Source organism: Orussus abietinus, unplaced genomic scaffold, assembly GCF_000612105.2.
Source record: "Orussus abietinus isolate OABI.00-Male unplaced genomic scaffold, Oabi_2.0 scaffold4, whole genome shotgun sequence".
NCBI classification, from domain to species: domain Eukaryota; kingdom Metazoa; phylum Arthropoda; class Insecta; order Hymenoptera; family Orussidae; genus Orussus; species Orussus abietinus.
Genome location: NW_019396014.1, coordinates 1,595,721 through 1,620,073, shown reverse-complemented (window position 1 = coordinate 1,620,073; position 24,353 = coordinate 1,595,721). Strand labels below are relative to the sequence as shown.

General features: G+C 37.6%; 2 protein-coding genes and 1 long non-coding RNA gene across 9 annotated transcripts; 2 read left to right on the top strand and 1 right to left on the bottom strand.

Annotated features, from left to right (window-relative positions):
- The first annotated feature begins 1,633 nt into the window (after positions 1-1,633).
- Positions 1,634-8,188, top strand: LOC105695711 (nuclear cap-binding protein subunit 1). Its single transcript, XM_012417533.2, has 11 exons — positions 1,634-1,673; positions 2,013-2,481; positions 2,611-3,105; positions 3,178-3,349; positions 3,513-3,718; positions 3,834-3,937; positions 5,906-6,141; positions 6,222-6,400; positions 6,498-6,753; positions 6,820-6,933; positions 7,044-8,188. The coding sequence occupies exons 1-11, from the start codon at positions 1,634-1,636 to the stop codon at positions 7,155-7,157; spliced, it is 2,385 nt and encodes a 794-aa protein (XP_012272956.1). The 3' UTR covers positions 7,158-8,188.
- Positions 8,189-8,354: 166 nt separating this feature from the next.
- On the bottom strand, positions 8,355-21,698 carry LOC105695712 (proton-coupled amino acid transporter-like protein CG1139). Of its 7 annotated transcripts, none has more exons than XM_012417538.2 (11): positions 21,614-21,697; positions 17,296-17,416; positions 17,079-17,123; positions 15,010-15,106; positions 13,647-13,763; positions 13,168-13,440; positions 12,075-12,159; positions 11,126-11,398; positions 10,119-10,297; positions 9,812-9,981; positions 8,355-9,702 (listed from the first exon to the last, which is right to left on the bottom strand). In XM_012417538.2, the coding sequence occupies exons 4-11, from the start codon at positions 15,069-15,071 to the stop codon at positions 9,434-9,436; spliced, it is 1,428 nt and encodes a 475-aa protein (XP_012272961.1). In that variant the 5' UTR covers positions 15,072-15,106; positions 17,079-17,123; positions 17,296-17,416; positions 21,614-21,697; the 3' UTR covers positions 8,355-9,433. The 7 variants fall into 7 exon arrangements, with proteins under 7 accessions (XP_012272961.1, XP_012272958.1, XP_012272962.1 ...); XM_012417535.2 differs by lacking the exon at positions 21,614-21,697 and adding exons at positions 17,897-19,153; positions 19,832-20,184 and having other exon boundaries at positions 17,079-17,416; XM_012417539.2 differs by lacking the exon at positions 17,079-17,123 and having other exon boundaries at positions 21,614-21,698.
- Positions 14,426-22,452, top strand: LOC105695714. The gene is made up of 10 exons (XR_001103660.1): positions 14,426-14,760; positions 16,423-16,698; positions 16,770-16,898; positions 17,485-17,630; positions 20,445-20,648; positions 21,079-21,178; positions 21,259-21,360; positions 21,460-21,745; positions 21,828-21,971; positions 22,045-22,452. It is a non-coding gene; the product is annotated as an uncharacterized LOC105695714 (long non-coding RNA).
- The last annotated feature ends 1,901 nt before the right edge of the window (positions 22,453-24,353 follow it).

Sequence of the window (24,353 nt, the reverse complement as noted above, 5' to 3'; positions counted from 1 at the left end):
TGAAATGGCGTTTCCTTAGAGGTATATATTATGGAGAGAAGCTTTTCTTTTAAGAGTTAAGAAGACGATGCGTTGCTGTTCCCGGTTTTTATGGGCTGTCCATGAACCCGTTAATCAGTCAAGCAATCTAGCAGCGAGTGGACAGGTCGAAGACGTGTTTAGTGCATCCACGCAGTGAATTCGCAATAGTCATCGCAGCCGAATTTTATCACGTAATGTTAGGGACCGTTCATAAATTATGTACGCTTTTTATAGGGATGGCAGGGACCGCAACTTTTTACGGGCATTCGCGCAGACGCATGGACGGAGGATAAAATGCAAATGAAGAAAACTGTAAATAATAAAGTCGAAATTGGAGATAAAACCCCCAAGTTTTCCGAAGCGCCTATCAAATTTCAAATCGTTCGTTTTACTCTCTGGGCAAAGAAAAAGAGGAAGAATAAGAACTGTTATTTGGGAACGTTCGAATTTTGCCACGCCAATAAATCAATTAATGAAAAGGTTCTCGAACTGTTTTTCTTACTTTTGTTAGAATATGGAAAATATATTTCCGGTCGGCGGAAATTTCCTTTCCAGGTATTAGAATCCCCGCCGTGTACGGTAACACACCTTTAATAATCGGCAAAGCTTAATAGAGTCGCGTATTTATGATCTCAGTCTGGATAGGTCTCGGAAATTTGCAATGGCCGTGGTATTGGCCTGTCGGCCGGAATACAAAAGGGAAATCTCATTGTTTCGTACAAGCGTCTTCACAACTGCCTCAGGTGTCGTTGTCCCCTGCCGCTAAGCTGGGATATCCATTTCACGAATATCCCTCCCGACCATTAATCTGCTTAAACGGCACCCTTCCCATTGAAAAGGTGATTATTTAACGCTTCGGAAGGCTTTCGAGCCGTTTTCAATAGGACTGAAAATTGCCACGCTCGAGGTAGCGTAAGCCCCAAGTTTTAGGAGAAAATGTATACGGCACTCCCACTGATTTAAGTTTTCTTCGAAAAGACATCCAACCGAGCACTTTGAAAGGTGATTGCAATATTTCTTACCGTCGCTTGTAAAGTCCGTATAAAATCATTTTTCGAATACAGGGGGAATAATTGTACGCAGAAGAGATTTTTGTATAAATTCTCGTAAACAGGTTATTGACATCAAATATTAAATTAGTGCATTAAAAGTATTAAAATATTTAGTTTGTTATTTATCAAACGAATCCATCATCTGCTGGTAAATTCAATAAATCATTACGACCCTGTTACCGGTGGAGGATAACGCTTTGGTAGTTCCATTCGAGATGGCGGCACTATACGTAGACTGAATTACCTAAAGAGCGACAACACAGATTACTTCTCTATTCTTAGGTTAGAAACGTGTCGATTTAGGAATACAGGAGCGAATTTTGATGCTTTACCGAACGTAGAAACTAATTGCCGGAGCTGAAGACAGAGCAAGACAGAGAGAGGACGATCGTGCTGGTTGGTGCTGGTTGGCGTTGCTGTTTCGCTTCGGAATAGGATTTAGTGGTTAGGAATCCTTCGGAAACGGATGATAAATTAGAAAGAATAACGAGGGAAGTTGGTGCTCACAAATGTAATTAACAGTCCAGTTTACAATTCAAGTGAACAGAATTTTATAAAAAATGAGTCGTAGGCGAGCACATGAGGATGACGATGGATACGGTAAGCAGAACCAGTCATTTAGCGAATTTTGTTTTCCCAGCGTATGTTCTTCGTAAACTACTGAAACTTTAGTAGTATTATTATTTAAAATCAACAAAGTTTTGCAATTTCTGTTCCGTATTTTCAAGCCAAGTTTCCATTAAAATATTTTCTTGCTTCGAGGTCATCGTTCGCTGAACTTACAAAATTTAGTCTCGATAGATTGTTACTCCGTAAACTAAGTACAAAACATTCAGATTAAGTGGTTCATTGAATAGTATTGCGATGTACTGTTACGATATTTACGTCTCTTTGTTTTCAGTGATTTGATTAATTATTATGAATGGTAATGTTTTTCAGAACGTGTGTATAAGAAACGTAGAAGGGTGTCAGAGAATCAAGAGATCGAGGATCGTCTTGAGTCTCTTATTTTGCGGGTTGGGGAGAAATCTACATCGTCATTGGAAAGTAACTTAGAGGGCTTAGCTTCGGTGTTAGAAGCTGATCTTGGGCTATTTCGAAGTAAAATTCTTCGAATCCTCACCGATTGTGCAATTAAGATGCCAGAGAAATGTACAATATATACTACATTGGTAGGGTTATTGAATGCTAAGAACTTTAATTTTGGGGGAGAGTTTGTTGATTACATGGTAAGAAATTTCAAAGACTCGTTGAAAGCATGTAAGTGGGATGCTGCAAGGTATTCTCTCAGGTTTTTAGCAGATTTGGTAAATTGCCATGTCCTATCTTGTGGATCGTTAATGCAATTATTTGACAATATGCTGGATGCAGCTAACGAAGATGGCGTACCACAAGTTCGACGTGATTGGTAGGTTTCAGTTAAAGTAAATTTGAATCATTCTTCGCTTTATATTCAAAATAGTCAAGCAACTAAATATATAATAAAATATGCCTATTGTATTCAAAAGTTACTTGAAATTGAATTCAACCATTTTAGGTATGTGTTCGCTGTTCTTTCAACATTACCCTGGGTAGGGAGAGAGCTTTATGAGAAGAAAGAACAAGAATTGGATCACTTAATGGTGACGATTGAAATATTTTTAAACAAACGTAGCAAGAAACACCAACCTGCTCTCAGAGTCTGGTCAAGCGATACTCCGCATCCACAAGAGGAGTATTTAGATTGTCTGTGGGCTCAAGTACGAAAACTCAGGCAGGATAATTGGGCTGAGAAACATATTCCGAGACCCTATCTTGCCTTTGACTCTATTTTATGTGAAGCCTTGCAACATAATTTGCCAACTTTACTACCTCCTCCTCATCATGAGTCTTATTTGTATCCATTACCAACTGTTGTGTTTCGAATGTTTGACTACACGGACTGTCCAGTTGAAGGACCGCTTTTACCAGGTAGTCACGCCATAGAAAGATTCCTTATTGAAGAACACCTGAGACAGATTATCGATAACCATTACTTCGAAAGGAAAGACTGGTAATTTAGCGTTCTATTGTGTTTGTTTGAAAATTCTGCATAGAATAGTTTACATACTATTATTTGTTACAGCGCTGCACACTTACTAAACTTTCCTTATAAGTCTAAAATTCCACTGGACTATTGTGTAGTAGAAGTAATGTTTGGAGAATTATTTAGACTTCCAACGCCGAAGTATTTGGACATTTGTTACGGTTCGATCTTAATTGAGCTCTGTAAATTACAACCGTCCACAATGCCTCAGGTACTAAATATAAATGGATATAATCATATTCATCGAGTTTTGCAATTGTATGTCCATTAACAGCCTTATCCTGACAGCAGGGGGAGGAATTCTTATTATCCCCTAAGTTACGTTTAATCTATTAATATTTTTTGCATAATTTATGATTTGTTAATTTTTGTAGGTTTTGGCCCAAGCTACAGAGATATTGTTCCGTCGTATTGATAGTATGGCTGCAGCAGCATTTGATCGATTTGTTTGGTGGTTTGCTTATCATCTAAGCAACTTTCAGTTCCGTTGGTCGTGGGAAGATTGGGATTCATGCCTTCAAAGAGATGCTGAACATCCACGACCAAAGTTCATTAGGGAGGTACTGCTTAAAGCTCTGCGGTAAGTTACTTTCTTACAAAAGTACACATTGGCGAAAATTGGAATTATTACATATGGTTTAATATTTTATTTGAGGCATTAATACTTAAATATTTACACTCGACAATTGTTGCAGGTTGTCATACTATCAGAGGATTCGTGATATGATGCCAGAAACTTATGCAGAATTAATTCCTGCACCTCCAGAGCCTGTATACAAATATTCTTCCGAAGGAGCAAGTACGTTTAAATGACATTTGATACATTTAGTATTATTTTTATCCTAGTCAGATGTTGAGAAATAACATAGCATTAAATATTACATATATAAATAGTTCTTATGTCGTCACTAACATGTCCGATGTAGGTTCGCTTGTCTCTGATGTTACGGAAAGGGCCAGTTGTTTTAATATTTCCTTGTACAGCTTTAACTCTTTCTCTGTTTCTTGTTTGGCATTCAAAGGTGTATTATTCATATACTCTGTCTCCATACTCTCGTTTACGTGTTTGTCTCTTATTATTGCAAGATCACTTGGATACGTTTCGGTTGAATTTTTATCCTCTGGATAACTCTGCGCAGATGATGTTTCTTTAAAATCTTCAACTACATTTGAATTTCTGTCGACTTCCAAATATTTTGAGACTAAATTGTCGGTTGTATTCAATTTTTGTTGACTTTTGAAGTTCTGAAATTCCAGCCAGTCATCGATAGAAAAGGGCATTGCGAAAGATTCGTTAGACTGCTTTGGAGCAATTTCATTTTGCGATTCATTACTCCCTCTTCCATTATCATGGACGGTAATCTTACTTACATCTCGAGTAGACTCTCGTTTTACCTCATTAAATTTATTTTCCATTTCTACCTGCAAGGTTGTATTTTCTGAGCATTCACTTCCCCTTTGGCGAATAAATTTCCAGAAATTATCATTAGAAAGTAGCGCTTGGAGAACCTCCTTGTATATCAAATTATAATAGTCTGGATATACTTTTTCGTATTTTAATTTCTTTAGTCTCGACAAAGTCTCATTCGTTCGACCTTGATGGCGATGGACGATCGGGAATTCATTTACAGGCGTTACTTCTGACCCATTAGGAGTTTCAACTCTTTCTTCAGGGTCCAAAGTATTCTTTTTATCGTTCCTTTCTTGAATGTAGTTCGTACCATCGAGGAAAGAATGGTCGTAGTGTTTATAAAAATCTTTTTCATTTTCACTCCTTTCTTCTTCCATCTCATAGTCATCGGGACTTAGAAGATACTTTTTCTTTTCCGAGACATCTCTCTTCGTGGGCTGAAAGTCCTTGAAGGAGTACACGTAGTCCGTTAGAATTTTACCTTTCCCAAAACGATGACGATTTTGGGCGAATGTGGTAATTATAATATTAAGGTCATAACGAAATGTGTCTTTTGCAATAAGGTGCTTTGCTCGTTGAACGAGCCACGTTAATTTCTGTATGGACAGTATATTCGTGCAGAGGGGACAATTGAAACAGTCATTTTGGCAGAGAATCCAAGTTTCGTTTTTGTCTGTCCTTAAATCCCCAGAAGCAAGGACTTCGGTGTCCTTGTACGAATCAGTCGATGAGATTGTTTCTTGAGGACCGTAAAAAGGGGCCATAAAAATGGCATGATAAATTTCCTTGTTGAACAGAGGCTCTGGTGATATTGTCTTGAAAATGCTCTCCTTCAGCTTATCCAGCCAGTAAGGATACTTCTTCAAGGTCTCCCGATGGGTTCTTCTCGGAGTCATTGTTCTTGGTGTTGCCTTTCGTTGCAATGCAGGGATAAATAAATTCCCTGTTGCAATGCAATTTCCCATCATAGTCATCTAGAAAAAAATTTAAATGAAAACTTTATGAATTATTCAGGTTTAGAATTTCTGGAACGGAGGGACTTTTTTGGCTTTTTGGTTTAATTCATTCCGAGATAGTTTAATGTAGATTCATGTTTATTTAAACTTACCAGCACGAAAGCTCGTAGGATTGAGCGAGAGTTCTTCGGTTTCATGTTTCACAGGTGAAGTATAAGTGAAAACTGAGAAGGCCGAAGATGAGCCATGTCCCCTACTCCTTATGTTGAATGAAACCGATCGCGTACATGTTACTGTACAATGTGGCGAATATATTCGTGATTTAAAAGATAGCGAGAATGTTAAATACAGATAAGGAGAGTTTTATCATCTATCATTAAGAATGAAATCTCTTTTTCAGGTGCTCTTCCGGGTACTGCAGTGGCCCATGAACTGGTCGTTTCAATTCGGAGGAAGTGTACACCGGAGGATGTTTTAAATGTTTTGAATACTTTGCCTGGGCCTGGGGAAAACGAAGAGCAGAATACATTTAATCCTTTGAAAATTGACGTTTTTGTACAGACTTTATTGAATCTGGGATCCAAGAGCTTTAGTCATAGTTTTGCAGCTATAGGAAAGTTCCATTACGTTTTTAAGGTCCGTGCTAAAACATTCAAAGATGCTGTACTTAATTATTATAAGGGTTTTTTACATTTATTATTAACTTGTGCAATCAGGTCCTAGCGGAGACCGAAGAGGCGCAGATTTGCATTTTACGAAATATGCATGCCTTGTGGAAGAATCATTACCAAATGATGGTAGTGCTGACGGATAAATTTCTGAAAACTGGGATTATCGAATGCAGCGCAATTGCTAACTGGATATTCTCCAAAGAAATGCTCTCCGAATTTACGAAGTGGGTATCAGTATTCTATTTTTTTTTTTTTAACGTAATTCTTATAAGAAGCACTAGATAGTACAGGTTTACTTTTTATTAAACTGATTGATTTCAGGTTGTACATTTGGGAGGTATTGCATCTGACCATTCGTAAGAAGAACAAACACGTTATTAAATTAAGCAACGAGTTGTCGGAAGCCAAAGAAAAATTGAGAAGAGCTGAAAGCAGATCAGGATCTTCTTCTGAGGATGAGGATAATAATAAGGAAAAAAGTGGAGAAAGGCCAACCGAAGATGTGGTGGAACGTATGGAGGAAAAACTAGAAGCTGCACAAGCCGATCAGAAGAATTTATTCCTAATTATTTTCCAAGTAATGATTTATTTAGAAATATCTTCAGTGGATGTATTCAATATTTTCTAATATTTTCTTTTTCAGCGATTTATCATGATATTGTCCGAACATTTAGTTCGGTGTGACACTGACGGTGTGGACTACAACACGCATTGGTACAAGTGGACCATTGGAAGACTTCAGCAAGTCTTCTTGACTGTATGTCTTGTATTTTTATGATATCAAACTGTACTTAACGTGGTCTTTCCTTTTCGATTTAATTCTATGTGTTTAGGTATTGTGCTATTAATGGTCAATTTTCATTTTAGCACCATGAACAAGTTCAGAAGTACTCGTCCACATTAGAGACACTTCTTTTTACTCCGGACTTAGATCCGCACATCCTCGACGTGTTCCACCAGTTTGTGTCCTTGCGGGCATAAGGGCCTTTCATTTTACAAAATGTGAAAACAGTCGAATGACCATGTGAAGTGTCAGCTGGTTCTAATGTCGGACGTCGTTTTCATAAAAAAAAAAAATGTATCACGTTTCAGTTTGGTTTACTTGTAAATCAGACGCAGCCCTTTGGCGAAGAAAGAGTGATCTTGAATAAGAAGTGCACAATTAATACAGATACCCTCTAAGTGTCTCTTAACAATTGTACATAACAATTGATTGGACGCAGAGGAAATTATTTATTTCACTGAAAATAGTTACATATGACTTTATATGAAGAGGTATCGAAAGTATTATCAGGGTGCGATTAAGTCCAATGTGTGTTTAATTTTCGAATGCTCTCTTTTTCAAAGTGAGTTCAAAAGATTTTTTTTAATATCAAAGGTGTTCAAATAAATATCTTTTTTTTTTTTGTATTCTTCATCGGTTTATTTCGTGAAGCCATAAATAACATTTTAGAAATGCTCTTTTGACATGGTGAAATTACTATTCACTTGTTCCTGTACAATTTTGAATTTCTAGCTTAACCTATTGATGTACGTATTTTCCATTTTTTAGTGACGCGAAAAACAGTATATATGTATATGACCTTATATTTATATTTCACGATCCTCGTTCGCCAGGGTCTTGTAAAGATATGTATACGACGGAGGACGTCAAATTTGGATAGGTACATAGCTCGCAACTAATCATTGTATTTATATTTTAAATATTTCTAAATAAGTTGTAAGTCATACAATCCTCGATTATTGGTCAACAGTGCAAAATACAGATTCCGAATATTACTGTAATGTTATATATCAGAGGTATTATTGTAGCTGTTATAACAACGATGGCCAATTAAAGTTATACATTATATTGTACAGACCTGTCAATTATTCGATGGCTGGACTTAGCAAGCATCACTTGAACATAAGTGGAATCACTTACATAACTTTTAAGTAAAAGGAACGCAACATTTATTTCAATATTGTGTGTACTTAGAAAGTCTATAAAAAGAACTACTTGAAAATGCAAATGAAATGCGGAATTTACGGAATGTTATAACCGAACCGAATTAAAAACAACGTATGTCACTTTTGAATGCTTTTAGCAAATGGTATTATTGGACTTTGTCGGGGATTTCAAATGATCCGTTGCTTATAAAATAGTTTTCGCATGTCAAGGTGATTCATGATTAATAATTACTTTTCAGACTTTTATTTCTGTAGTGAGAAGAATGTTTACACTCTGCTGAAAATTTCACGTACAAATGAATAGGGCCGACTGAACGTGTATATAAATACTTAAGGTACATAAACATTGTATGTCTTTATTTGGTGTTTTATTACTATAACCAGTTTCCATGCGAAATTTTCAACAAGGTCGGACGAACACATCGATTAAAAAATTCACGATTACGAGTTCGAGGGGAAAAGGGGGGGTACTAATAGTCGGGAAAAATGGCTGAAACCTATTTGACATTTCCAAACAATTTATCAAAAAAGTTGACGATTTATCATCTGTAACAGGGTTGTCATATAACGGGATCTCGCGGTAACAATAATTCTTTCATCATCGCATTTGTTCTCGCTTAGTTTACGCATTATTGTTATTAACCTCTTACATTCGTTATTACGAGTTAATAATCGCTGAGCAGTAATACTACTAGTTGACATCCGTCAAACAACTCCACCTTGCCACGAAGTGCAATTTCCTCATCAGGGACGGTTTTCTTTACACATTACCGCGCGTTATACTCAAACGAATGAAAGTGATTGTTCCATTTACACATAACATAAATCGTACATCCTGAAGCTATGTATTAATCCGTGATTCCGTGCGTCTATAATAGTACTAACGAGTATCTTAGTACGAGATAAATTGTCGCGAGAACTTGCCCCTAAAAGACACTACGATGTATATAATAATTCGTTCTGCATTTAATTATTGCTAAATTCATCCTAGTGGCGACGATAGCTTATCCATGAGTTTGTGTAAAAGCGTCGACCTCGAGCTCTTATTACTTTCAACTAATCGAATACCATTACAGGATAGCGCCTTGAACGTAGTCTTCGCAATAGCGTTGTAAAAATCGAATACTTTTTACGCCCTCTAAATCCTATTAACCTATTGTTAATCCAGTCGGCCAATTTTGTGCCTGCAACTATTAAGTAGCTTGATCGGCACTAAGTGTTAAATGTTCGACGCATTGAGGCGAACCAAGAGGATGTTATTTAATTAATAGGCTTCTTCAATAATTTCACATTCTCTGCTCTAGGGCCTAAAGCAGTTCTGTTGAGTCCGGAGGAGCCTCAAAGGACTTTATTATGTCGACCAGGCTGACGTAGGTCCCTATTATCAGGCCTAATATACCGAAGATGATTAAAAGGACGTTCTTTATCAAAATCACTCGGAGAGGCCCGAACTTGTCCGGCCACAACACGCAGATTTCAATGATCGCTGGAAAAGCTATTCCCAGGGCGGAGAGACACAATGCTCCGAACAAAGAGATGAACAGTCCGAGCCTTGGTATCGCTATGGCTAAAACAACTGGAGAGATAAAAATTACTAATTAATAATTGCATTAGGTATAGTGGTATGAAATGTTATTATATTTAGTTAAAGTTAAGTATGATAAGCAGAGTAACGATATACTTACAAGTTGCTAGGGTGACTACGGTTCTACATACGTACTCCCAAAAGAGTTTGCGATTCTGTATGCGATGGTCCAAGTACGTATTCCAGATAATTTCAACTGGAACGTAGCCTTGAAGTGCGTATGTGAACAAAATCGCTATGGCGAACATTATTCGAATGCTTTGCGCCATGCTGAGAAGAAACGGTATAATCATTATTTCAAATGAAACGTGGTAATGCTTGAAATATTATTGAATGGAAAATTAAGGATTCATCGGAAGAACGCAACGATGAGAGTTAAATTAATGCTAACAATTCGGTTAACTTACACAGCATCCTTTGGCAAGCTTAACGTGATGCTTCCTCCAGCATCCGCACCAAACTTTATGTACCCGAAGAAACCCACCAGTATGTACAAAATGACAATTATTGTCATTCCAATGTTCAAGACACCGCAATAGCCTCCGAAATTTTGCGGCGTTTTCATATTGTTCTCCAGGGCGATAATCTGCAAATGTGACGAATGTCTTCAACCGTGCAAGATTTTCCACGGCATTAATGGATGATAGCTAGTTAATTTATTTATACTATTCACAAAAGACCAAGGAGAAAAATTAGAAGCTAGAGTTAATATTGTCAAAATGTTATTGGTTTGTGTTATGTGATTTGATAAGCGGCGGTTCCATTAAATTGCATTTGTTGCGTTTCCCAGAAAATCGTCAAACAATAGGTCTGAATAAATTTGCGAAAATGAGATATCTAATGTTAAGAGCGTTAATAATAAAATATTCTGTCAAGACTGTGACACGATTATATGAAACATCGAAGCTTATGAGACGCACGTATATGCTGCACAGTTAAATAAGCGTTCTTGCATCGGGCACGGATGATAATAACATTATGAACTTCTGCCATAATTGGAAAGACGTAAATGGTATCGTGTACACAGACATGAACGGAAATCGCATGCAAAGAAATGGACGTGAATCGGAATCGGGAGTGATGCATCAGAATTGTACTCGAAAGTCGTGCAAACGTTAAAAGCACGAGAAAGATCGGATAATTCTTTGCAACTCCTTAATCGAGAGCAGCGTATTAATTTCTTCTGCGACTTATTAACGTAAAAGTGACGTATTTAATATTCGTGTGACACGTTAAATTTGAACATTCGTGTAACTTACTGAATAGCGCCCATTCTCTGGGAGATAAGGGGGAATGTCAGAAATGATTTAATTTCGTTATTTAATTCTTTGGGTACGTTTCTTTTAGACTGCCTATTTTTTTTAAAGGAAAAGTGAAAAGGTAGATAACGTTATTAAATTGATGGGAGGCTTACCACACCGACAGCTTCCAGGGCAAACAATGTTGTTCCCACATACAAAGCAAAATTCCTTGCCGAACCAAAGAGCTGCCTTTCGCTTATCGACGGCATATCATCGAAAACGTAAACCATTATCATTGCCAGTCCAATGAACGTGATCACATTGGCTAGAGTTGAAAACGGCGCTAATACCTTCAAATTTCTTATGTAGTTTATAAGTATCAGCGGTACTAATAGAATCAGCATATGCACTTCTACACTCAACGGCGACCAATACTCATCTGCCACCTGAGAAAGTTATGAGAAATGTGACTCGTGATAACGTAACGTGCTACTTCTACGAATTTTTTAAGATGTCACAACAGGGACCTAGGAATAGGTCGGTCTTGTAAATCGGCTCGTTAGCTATGCGTCTACACGCTAAATTTTAAGCAACGTCTCCATTCCTTCTATGGTCTAGTTTAATCAATTTCCTCAATTTATCCTAATGACACGAGTCGCTGATCCGAGATCATTTGTCTGTTAGTACAACCGAGACTATAAGGACGGAACAATGTTCGAATGTCGTCTGAGAAAATGATGAGAAATGTGATTGTCACTACTCCTAGAATCTTAAAATGTCAGGAGGAGAATTTAAAATTAGGTTGATTTAGATTGCTGGTAGGATTAATCTACAGTGCTCCTACGGGTAGAAAACTCCGAACAACAATCTCCAAACCTCTCCATTCTCTCTATCGACTAATTTAATTACCGTCGTTATTTTATCCTACGTGTATCTGATCCGAGATTATTTTCTTGTCTTTGGAAATTATGAGGGCAACGTTTAAAACGTGTCGTAGGTTTGTGTGAGCAATTGTTTCAGTATTTTCTTTTGTGTTCTCTGCCAAAGTAATCAATACTTGCGTAAGTCTATCGGTTACGGTTTGGTTAATATCAGCCTAATTTTAACGTATCATACAATCACCTGTTTTATATTCGTTGCAACGAAGACAATGTACACGCAGCATATCCCCAGTTGATATGCTATCAGAAACCCATCTACGATTCCTCTGTAAACAATCACTTTCATCATATTGTCGATAGCTGTGTGTGCATTTTTAGCGAGTAATTACAATTATCGTAGCATTCGGTAGTATGTACAGGGTTTCTCTATCGATACAATGTGGAGGAAATAACGTATATATATATGTTCTGTCCTACAGTTAAACTTTTGGAAAACAAATTGTTTATTTTAGCGCTAATCTTTCCCAACTTATTATTCGTTTAAGCAGCGCATCTAATTATATTTCAATCACTGTTACGTGTCGATGAAGAGATCCTGCACATCCTGTGCTAGTTTTCTAACACGAGGGTGCAAACGGGTACAAAGATATTCCTCTAGCCATATTGAGCTTGTTCGATAAGTGTATGAACAATTACCCGGCTCGTCGGTAAATTTCGGAACCAGTCGAGTGCGCGGTATCTTTTCTGCTTTGCAGAAATGCAATTCGCGTGTTGAGAAGAATATGAACTTAAATAAAAGTATTATCAAGTGGACTACGCGATACCTGGAAGGTGCAAAACAAAGCGCAGTTCATGGATGCGAGAGAACCGGTGCGGTTGATATTTTATGAAATTAAGCGTGTGTGGTTAAAGGGGTGACGCATTCATTGGACTACGAACTAAGATCGTAAAACTCTGGGTTGCACACGCGGCTAGTGTCACATTTAACAACCAATCACATACATGTCATACATTCCTTTCGCTTCTTCGAAACGGAGGTTTAAATGAAATCCGTATTAGCGCAAGTAAATGGTTAACTAAAAAAAATAAACATACATACACCATTAATTAACTACTCCCAGCAGTAGCGGTGGGTATACAGAACCAGGAAAGATCCCAAATATTGCTTCGTGTATGGTAATAAATATGATTGGAAATTAATTTTTCCTTTTGATGCTTTCCCTTGCAGTAAGAGCATGATCCCAGGGGAGCAATGTTTGGACTCTTTGAGAGATATTTAGCGAGTACATGCATGTTTCATATCGTATTATGAGTATTGTTTAAACAATCCTTACGGTGCGTGAGGAGCGAACCATCTTAAACATTGTGGTCCCTGTTCCAGGGCGCATTTCATGCTTGCTGGGTAGCTCAGTATAGGAACCTTTAACCGCTTACATAGGGCATACTGAGCCTTCACTAATATGTGCAGGCAGTATGTGCACAAGATCCCAATTAAAATAGTGGCTATTACACCTGTTATAAGTCCACTGTTGTGGAATGCATTTGGCATCGCCAAAATACCGGTTCCCAAGCTGCCTTTCAGTAGATGAATCAATGTCTCTGCGTTCCTAAGGATGATCAACATTTCAGATAATTACGTTTGTTATATATTATTCATGTAAGAGATTTGTAAAGGAGTAGTGGTTTCTTGATTGTTGATGTCAATGAACATTGGAAGAAAACTCATGGTAAAGTATCGTGCTGATCGGTTGAAATTTTCACACTGTTCAAATTTTTCTTTATTTAAGGGAATAATGTTTAGTCTTATACTTACGTGGTAGGCTTTGGTCTGTTTCGGTGCTTATGAGGGTCGTAGTTCTCCGAATCTAACGATGGCAACGCATTTGGTTCTGTCCTGAGTAGAGAGTTTTCCGGAGGTTGGCCGTCGCTTCTGTAATTAATTATATTTACATAAGTTAGAATGCTGACCTTAAGAACTAAGCGGAGCGGTTATCGAAAAAAATAGAGTTTGATAAACTCTGTTGCATCTATTTACGTGTACGTGACTTCATTTAATATTCTGGGTCTTATTATTGGATTACAATACCACCTCAAACTCGATTTAATTCTTTATGGGATGAAAATGTAAAAATGTGAAATTGAAGGTGAAACCAAGATGGCAGATGTTCGTCGATTGTCGCCATTTTCTTTCGACGCGTAAAGAATTTCATAGATTTGACAGTCCACGCACCCCAGGGATTTTCTTCGATCGAATTTCCTCGATCGAATTTTCTTCTTTTCTTTTGTTTTAGTTATTGCTATTTTCTTCCTTTTTTTCTTGCACGGCCGCGATACCGTTAGAAGTGGCATTTCTTCACTAGCCGAACTACTAAAGTTTCTCATCAGGGCAGGGAAACAAGTGACTTTCGAATCTATTCAATTCTTTTTACGGATTCCATCTTCAGGATATAGTACATTCAGGTAAAAAAAAAGTGAATCGAAGATACGTGAATACAAGTATGGAACAATTTTCAAATTTTTCATTTTAATTTTCATTGGTAGTGTCGTACGGCGCGAAATTCAAAATGTCACGTGGTGTGTCTGTCCAGCGTTGCCATTGACTTTGTAGTTGTAAGGTCCCTTTTTAGTTGTAACCTAGAAAAACTTTTGCTACCGATGTTTTCGACTTTAGACAGTGAAATGATTGAAAATTAATTTCGAATCAGAGATGACTTGGTCCCGAATCACATATTTTGAAGGAAGATCAGTGGATTTGTTGCGAGGAAAATCATTTGTCAGAATGGAATTCGTAAATATAATGTTTCACTTTGCCGACACAAGTGCGGATAGAGTGCGAAACAAGTGATGGATGCGAGTTTGAATGTAATGAAAAAAAGATAATATTTTGTGCAGGATGTACAAGTGAGATGTATTTCGAACAATGAGTGGTTTGTAATGCAATTTATTGAACAGGGGAGAATAAGTAAATTATCATGATTTAACGAGTGTTCATAATTTTGAATTTCAGTAGTTCAAAATATGTAGGAATGTTACGATGAAGTGAACTTAAACATAAAAATCAGGAGCCATGGTAGTAGATAGTTATATATTTAGAATGATACAAATTAAACTGCCAGATTTTACAATGAGTGTGCCAGTGCGTAACATAATGGGGGAAGCAAAACAATGATGCTTACTTGTACGGACTTGGTGTATCGATAAGCTGCATGTTAATTGTTTCCCCATTCTTATTTTCCATGGTTTTATACTAGTAAATACGAGACTATGGTGTTCCTAAAAAAGATAAAATATATTTAAGATATACTTTCTAGGTTTTCTTATAAATTTTAATATTTATCAGTGTTTGTTCGATGTAACGGGAGAAACAAGATGGGTTATATGATCTGGTTTACTCTTCCTTTCCAACCATATTTATACATTTTGAGTATTAATTAATCTTGAATGAATCTGATACAAATTTTCAAAAGTAAAAGCGTTTCTGAGAAGATTGATCTATTTTATTCTTTGTGCATCTAATAATCCTGAAATGTAATTTCTGTTATGTATGTTATTATTAAATTTTCGACGAATGCAGAGATGACCTTGCAAGAAGCTGAGAACTATTTTCCATAATCGATAGTTCCACCAAAGCTTCTGAGACATTTTGATATAATCGATATAATCAATCACTTTGTTTTAATCCTGCAGCTTACGTTATTGGCAGTGAATTCATATATTATGTACTTATATATTAGTGCTATTGATGGGCTCATTGATGTTTCAAATCTTTGTCTATCCCTTAATACGTGATGTCTTAATAAGACATATAATACAAGATTAATCTTTCGATGAGTCAACCATCACATCGACGACTTCTCTTTGCATTTAATTTCCTCCTAGAAACTCCAAATATTGATCAATTAATTATTTTACGGGTTTCTTTTACAGAATTTACTTAATAATAAGCCTTTGTTACCAAATTGTATATTTTGTGTTATTAAAAATGACTTTGCATCAGGCGACGTGATATCTTCTTTAAAATGTAACGTATATTAATTCATGGAGCATTTCCAAATGCAACTCTTATTTCCAACGTCGCATTAATTTTCATATCTGCTATGTTCCAGAAGGTAATAATTTTCTGTAACGTTCACATCTTATACCCTTGACAATTCTAAACAATGACGGAAGAATCAATGCACACTGTTATCCACAACAGACTGGTCAACCCAATTTTCTTAACAGATATTGTATAAATTAGTGACCTAAATATTGCCTCGCTTGATCAATGCCGAGCACAGTATCATTACTTTACAGTTCTTTAATTAATATCAAAGCAATCCCGTGTTCACGACATATATTCTTCCTTGAGGTTACTCATCTTATCCCAGACACCTCATAATAAACAATACAATTATCTGTTAATATCGTGCCACTACCCTCTTACTTGCACTCCGAAAAGTAACACCTTCACTCATGCTTAGTGTATCTTTCGTAGCTCAAGTATTTCATTTTTTCTGTTTCTTTATTTCTTGATAGTGGGTTCCAGAATATCAATTCAATAAATTCTTCATCTTGATGATCGCAAGTAACAATCTTTCGTTTTTCAGATTTTTCTCAGCCTAATTTCGCCGTTGCTGAAGACCACTGGCAGTCCTTTTAAGAGAGAGAACACCCTGCTTCAAGTATTGAGTTTCCAGCTGGTGGTAAACTACCCTGTGGGGCGATATGTCGTCACTTCCTGAGGGCGGTTCATTCGAGGCAGGAAACGTATGGAAATGTGCAAATTGACAGAATGCGACATCCAGCTTTATCATTCGTCACGTAGGAAGTGAATGACCTCGTGTTCATCATTTGTATATTAACCGTGAGGATTTTTGAAAGAGGTGCGCTCTTGGTAACAGAATTGAATATTGCATATAATTTTGCAGACTCATATTTCTGTTTTTTTTTTCAGCGTTACTGAAAACGACTGGCAGTCTTCTAATAAGAGGGAATACCCTGCTCCAAGTATTGAGTTTCCAGCTGGTGGCAAAGCACCTCGCGGTGCGGAATGGCGTTACCCCTTAAAGGCGGTTCGTTCGAGGTAAGGGATGGACGGATAGTTGGAAATTAACAACATTTATATCGTCCATATTTATGATTCATTATTTAAAAAGTATATCTCTGCTTTGAATTAGAACATTCTCGTTCTAAATGGGTTAGTGGCATAGTTTACGTGAGCTTGAAACAATTTGTCAATATATTCTATAAACAAGGTACTCACATTCAAAGCACCTGTTGAAGCGCCCGTCCCCCGATTCGTAGGAACCTTATTAAAAAGTCAATGGTATTCAAGAATCCACGGTCCGCATGTAACAATTCACATTGGAAAAGTCTCCGTTTTAATGAAAATAATCGTCGAACAATTGTGAGAAAAACTGAACAAGGCCCAGTAATAATGCTTAAGTACACCTGGTTCAAAGAGTCATCTAAGTACGTACTATGGCATACTGAAATTATTCCAAACGTTGATTTCCTTCGGAGATTATTCCTGGTATAAAATTCCAACGAGACCACCCTGTTTCTGGTGGACGCCTCTTTGGAACCGAAATGTGGACTCACCTGAAAATGAAATCGATTCGCTGTTAATGAAATCTCTTCGATAAATAATTCTCTTTTTTCATTTTCAGATTCCCGTCACCCCCTGGGAGGTTTCAGGGGCCCTTAACGAGCACTGTCCATCCGGGATTGTTTCCTGCATCAAACGAGTCCACAAAGGTCCAGCATACGTTACCGGACCCACGCAATGCCAGGGATAATCGATGATTTACGTTCCGTGAGTCACGATTAATTAATTGCAACGCATCTGACAAAGGGGAGTCAAAAGAGAGGAGCAAAAGGCATTTAATCCACGGTGCCCGTCCACTCATAATGGCCGCGTTTCACATGATCGTTTCGTTACATGTTCCGCAACCCCATCGGCCCAACCAACGCAAGGACGAGTCGATCCAATTAAGTCCAGGCTAATCGTGACTAATTCCGAGGTGATTTCAACGGGGAACCACCACGGGGAGAATCGATGCAGAGAGAAATAGTACTCACCAGATGTGGCCCTGCGACACTCCGCGGTTACTATTCGCGAATTGATTGCTCTTAATCGATACATTGAGGTCAAACGCTATTAACTGAGGATTGCTGGCAGCTTGATGCTTACTTTATTAAGTACTCCTATGCCGTAATACTTGTCTCGTCACCTCTCAATCCGAAGGATGCCGATGGATGCCGACGAAATCGCGATCAGCCTTGCAACGGCTTCGATTTCGTTACCTCCCACACACACAGAAATTTCATAGAAATTTTATATGTCGTCCTATTAAGAAATTCACTCGAAGGAGGCGACATCTTCCTATAGAAAATTGTACCGACTGGTTGCGGAATGTGCAACGATAATCGTATACAATGTTCCCATGAAACAAGAGGGTTGGAACTATCTTTATGCCATTTGCGAGATATATTTATTAATTTAATATTGTTAAGAGGTAATAACGCGAGAGAATTAATTTATAGTGAACTGCGTTAGAATGAGGTTTCTTTAATGGTTATACGGCGAATCGTGTTGGATGCAGCGGAGTGTGGGAAGTACATTTGTATGGTCGCTTTAGGTAGGGATGCGAGAATTTGGATACCGAACACTTGCAGTTAAACAAAAATTCGCTCACGTAATGGTTTTACAGCGTCTTGCATAACCCAAGGTTGCTGCCAGTAATACTTGTCCCGATTTGAAGGATGAGAATGAATACCTATGCCCGATATATACACGTCCTACATAAAACTTCTTGGCAAAACTTAAAGTAATCCCTTTTGTCAAGCCTATGTAAAAGTGTAGATTGGCGGAATGTTTCGCACGTGGAGAATTGAATTAAAAATCTTAAAAGATATAAAAATTAGAAAATAATAATTGAGGCAAATTGCGCGCGTTTGGAACATGCCAATATCCAATTTATGGTTTAAAATCCCGTAAAAATATTAAATTGCTCTGTAGTGAATTTTCTATAAATCGTATACTTTTTAATATTGTTCACACGTTTAATTCCGCCCAACAATAGGTCTTTCAAATGTCAATGGCATAAGTATTTGAGTACTCGTCTACCTGTGGAACCTCGATGATTAGGTTTTGTTAACACAGCTGTAAGGTGTCCTCATCTATCACAGGATTTCCGAAATCCGTTCTCTCGGTTCTTCCTTTAACTCGCGCCTTTATTATGCAACATCGCGCCATGACATTCGCCTTTTAAAAAGTCAAGTTTAATTAAACTTCTCAAGCCCCAAGAGCATGAGCGCATCCTTAAACACGGCTAGCTGTAAATTGATTAATCTTTATTAACACATCGGATGCCTGTCTGGATTTATCGTTTAATTCAATCACTTCTGCATTTCCATTTTTTTTTCCCGAAAGGAAAATTGTGCCATAATAAATTTTATCTTTACCACGCAACGCAAATCTACGATTCCTAGTAAAAAATGTATTTTCCATAGCGACGACCAAAAGCGATTTTAATCCTAAAAATTTGGAGCAACCTATTCGCATTTTTTCTTCATCTGCAATATCGTTATGTCTTCGGGCGTGAAATTTTTTCACTGCCGATAATAACCGGGAATTTATTTATAAGATGGCAAATTGCCGGTGGACTTGCTCGATAACCGAGTCTTGCCCCTCGAAATCTCGTATACTCTCTCGCAGAAAATTCGTGTTCTATATTTAAAAGCGGAAACACAAGTGAACTACATTGTAGCGAGAGTGAGCATAGGTATTCTGAACATTAGCCTTTCAAACAATCAAGTTTAAATAGACTTCCAAAGTCAAAAAAGCATAAATCGCCTCTAAACGTCCAGTCGTACGATTAATTTTTCATTAATTTTTATTAACACCTCGTAAGCGTATTTCCATTCGCGCCTGTGGATCTGAAATTCCACTCACTCTTCTCGAATTCTCTCTTATTCTTTTTCTCTCTTTTAACACAGCAAACCACAACTCACTATTTTATTCTTACTCCGTCAAGAAGACTTAATAGGCGATTTCCTTACATCTTCACGTACGGAATTTTAAACTCTCATTAGGGACTTTGAATTAATTCGAGAGGGTACTATGCCGGGTGGATTTGTCCGTTCACCGAGTTCTTCAACACCAAATTACGTGCACCCTTTCACAGAAATATCGTGTTCTATATTTAAGAGAGGAAACACAAGCGAGCTGCGTTACGGAGCGGCTGCGCATGCGCACTCGCGGTGGAAACTAATTTCAGAGAAACGGCGATCCAGAGGTATCGGCAGGTCAAGTAGAAATTGCCCAGCAATTCTATATAACTAGCGAATCAGACGTACGAAATGAATTTCTCAAAAAGACTTCCCTTTCAGGAAGCTCCGAAATGGCTTAAGGAAGGACTCCCCGAATTTAAAAGTGAATTTCATGCGCCCTGTATAATGTCACCCAAGGCTCACATTTAATGTATATATAAAATAATCAGACATTTCATGTTGCAGGTTCATAGATAAAAAATATTATTCCACCCGTTGCAATCGGTATTTTCACCTCGTTACGACGATGTAGTACGCGCAAAGTGTATTAAAAGAAATGAATTTCTCGTTCCAGGCACTCTTGGCAGCAAGTGCTCTTCTTGATCGTACAAGTTGTCAAACGATTTGACATTACCCCGTCAATTCGAGGCCCGTTACGTGATTTAATGGATGCACGGCGGTAGGAAAAGTGAGGATGGCCCAGCTAGTGGTATCCTCTCTGCTCCGAGAATCCGCATTTACGTCGCCTTTGAAGACCTGCATTACTCTAATTACGCAGGTACGGTTAAAAAGTTGTTTAACAGTGCCAGGTCGGCACGGGAACGGGCACGTTATTCCAGGGGCGCAGAAATCCCACTGCATTCGTCGTACTTAACGTGGAAGATGTACTTAAGGAGGGATTACCGAGGCCTGAAACCGCGAGGAATGTGCAACTCGTTTCCGCCCCGGTCGAGAGTTTATTCTTATTTCCGGCGTAATGAAAGGTTATTGGTGGAACCGGCCGACTTCTCGAATGACGAGCGAGACTCGAGTTGTCTCGTCGATGGGAGAGGAAACCTAAGGGCGATGACTCGGGCAGGCGCATGCCGAGAGATCCTATCCGTTTTCCCTTCTTCTTGACGAGATAAAGTTTCCTTTTTTTTTTTCTTAATTTACCATACGCACACACGTCTTCAGAATGATAATTATTTTAAGTAATTATTTTTCAGAGCGGATTGCAGGGAGGAGATTATAGAGAGACCAGCCCATACATTGTTATAAAGTATTATTCTTTTTCCCGATTCGACAGAACGTTACAGGTGATAACAAGTATGTATTACTTTTATTACAGGAGTTTGTTTAACGCGAATCTCAAGGAAATACGACAATAATTTTCCCTTCTTTCGTAGGATTTAGGGATGAAGGAAATATTTAGATTCTGGTACTTGTAGCCTTTTTTTAAAATGGATTTACCTATCCGGGCATACTGGCGGTATTACAGAATGTGCGCTGTAAGTATGCCTTTTAGTTTGTTAACGCAAGACTTTGAATTTATTCCCTTTACCTTTGGTCAGAGTGAAATGTTTAACGTACCTAATTTTTTTGCACAGCTTGTTCATGATTACGCGTTTAAGCGGTAATTAAGGGGCGGACGTGCAGCTTGGCGGGATTGCTTGCCGAAGCTTTCGGTTGTTTCCGGCCCGAGGAAGGGTTAACTAACGATGTAACGACAAGTGCGGATGTCTCGGAAGTTGTCCGACTTACCAATCCGAGGAAGGGGAAACTAATCGCTCGTTAGGGGACAATTCGGCAGCGGTAATGCGTCCTCGGTGGTGGAGTTCTACCGACTGTCTCATACCGACTACAAGTGCTCCAATTTCCTCCGAGCTCAGCACGGTATTCCATGTCACGTGATTCAGCCGGACACATCCGATGCGGCTCGCCATGGTTTACTCCTTTATTTATTATTCATTTTCAGGGATCACATCTGGATTCATTGCCAGGGCCATTAGTGATCAGCCCTTAGAGATTTACAGCTCGCAGAGAAAATGGCGTTCCACGTTTGAATATGCAAAAATTAGGAAGGTTGCATCGCAAGCCGAATATATCATTCGATGTCATGGTCATGATCTCTAAATATCTCTTACATTGCTATTTTGTATATTATTTATTGACTGTTTAATATTAATTTCCAGGGATTTCCCTTGAATTTATTATGAAGACAATTGGCGTCCTTCAGAAGTTTCAGGCTTACAGGAATTGCGTCTTTTGGAGAATTGAAAAAAAAGAAGATATCATCGTAAGCAAGATATTGCACTTTTTATTCACGTCGCGCAATGGATTCGAGCTGTTTTGCTGAGGACAGGATGGGAGTCATTGAATGGTTTATGACGAACGTTCGCAATTGTTTTAAACGAGAAAAGCCAGCACGGTTACGTCTCACTGGTTCGAAGTAATTCATCGTTGACTGATAAAACTGATATGTATCAAGGAAGTCGAGTCAACTAATGAAAACAAGAGCATAAGTCTTTGGCGGTAAGAAATAACGAACATCGGGAGAGAACGACTATTTCACCGTAAACATTTTCGATTTCTGTAACTTTCACTTTCAAATTTTAAGACATTTTTAAGCAATCTTGATATTTACAAGAAAAAAAAAAAAAAAAAAAACACGGAACATTCAACGTTTACGGTAATTTTTAATATATTATTGTACTTAAAAATAGTAGTGCAGAAGTGGAAGTAAAAATGCGGTTCATGTATTTGGTGATTCAAAATGTGTTGAGGAAGAAGTGGAGATGACGATGACATTAGGTCCGGAAGGGTTGGAAAGTGGGACGAACTGATTCCCCTGTAATGTTTCAATTACAATCTATGTACAGAGTCCACGGAGTAGTTCTTATGAAAAAAATTATATCTTGAAAAGTTTCTAATAGCGTACGAATGGTGAAATAAATACAAGTCTGGGTATACAGGTGATCATTACATTTTAACTTCAACGTGTACTTTATTTTACAGACGTTACATTATCCTACAAATGTATAATTACTGTTCGAATAAGTTAAGAGTGTAACTGTATAAGTGATACGCGATCGGAGCATCATTAGGGAGATAGAATGAAAAAATCGAATAACAATATGTGCGTCAAGTTTCGTGGATTTCTTTCGTCGAATAGTTAAGCAATATTGTGCTTTACGGATATCGATGAGATCTGCTTTGTAAAATGTACAGGACGAATTTACAACGCCTCCTCGTCTTGGCTATTAATATTACTAATGTTACTAATGGCACACAGGATCCCTGGATATCCGGAATCGTGTATACAAATATCTACAGTGCGGTTTAAGTTACTGTATTTCTACTTATACCTAGTGAATGCGTAAAGTAAGCTCCATGTTTAACGAAATTATTCTGTGAGTTGGATACTGTTCGGTAAAAATTAAGAAAGTAGACATTTGTATGTACTTTTACGATGAACAATTTTTAATTTGGATGAATTACTGTTTGCCGGGGTTAAAGCGCAAACTTATTGATATCGTTTACTGTATAATGATTGGAAAAACCAGATGAATATCTGACTTGTCCTGATTTTTACAACTAGGCAACAATGAGAAATTTGTAAGTCAACTGATATGAAATTTTGACGGTGTACGTATATACAGTATGTATCATTACTAAGATATTAGCGTTGTTATACACTAAAACGATACAAACATATCACGCAGTACTTGTCAGGAACTTAACGGTTGTCCTTAATAATACTTTATGTTGTACAAGAAGGTACGGTTATTAGTGCAATTATTATTCTAACTAGTTCGGTAAGCTACACGCGTCACGGCGATTTTCTCCTTCTTTTTGCCATTTGACAAAAATTCCTTGAACTCGTACTAACATTTGTAGACAAAGAGACACTCCGTGTCGGAATATTGCGGACGTAATTCTAATAAACGACGCGATGATTGTTCGACAAAAGTTATTACTGGTATTTACGGTACAGATGAGCGGAGAAAATGGACATTAACGATATGAATATAAATATCCTAACTTGCAAATCTATTAAATTAATTAAACTATTAAAGAATAAATATAAGTTTACTGACAAATTTGTAAATACTACTTGATCAATTGGGGTAGTTGAAAGAAGTTGCAAAATCATAGACAATTAGACAATAAGAATTTATGGATAACGTATGAGCTCAAACGTGTTGGTAATTATTGACATTTCGGTTTGGTTTTTTTAGCTCTAACATTATTTTTTAGCTTTAACATTATTTTTATTGTTCCTTTTACTTGGCCGTTCAATTCATGAATACATGAAGTAAACAAAATGCTTTACTACATGAGTCCATTTATCATCGGGTTTAACGTCCATTTTCCCCGCGAAATATTCTGCAAAAAATTCGACTTAATTTAAAACTACTGCAATATATTTGTGCGTTCGCTATGCGATCCTCTATATACAAAATAATTGGCCTCATTGCCGCGCGTACAGCAAAAAGTGCAT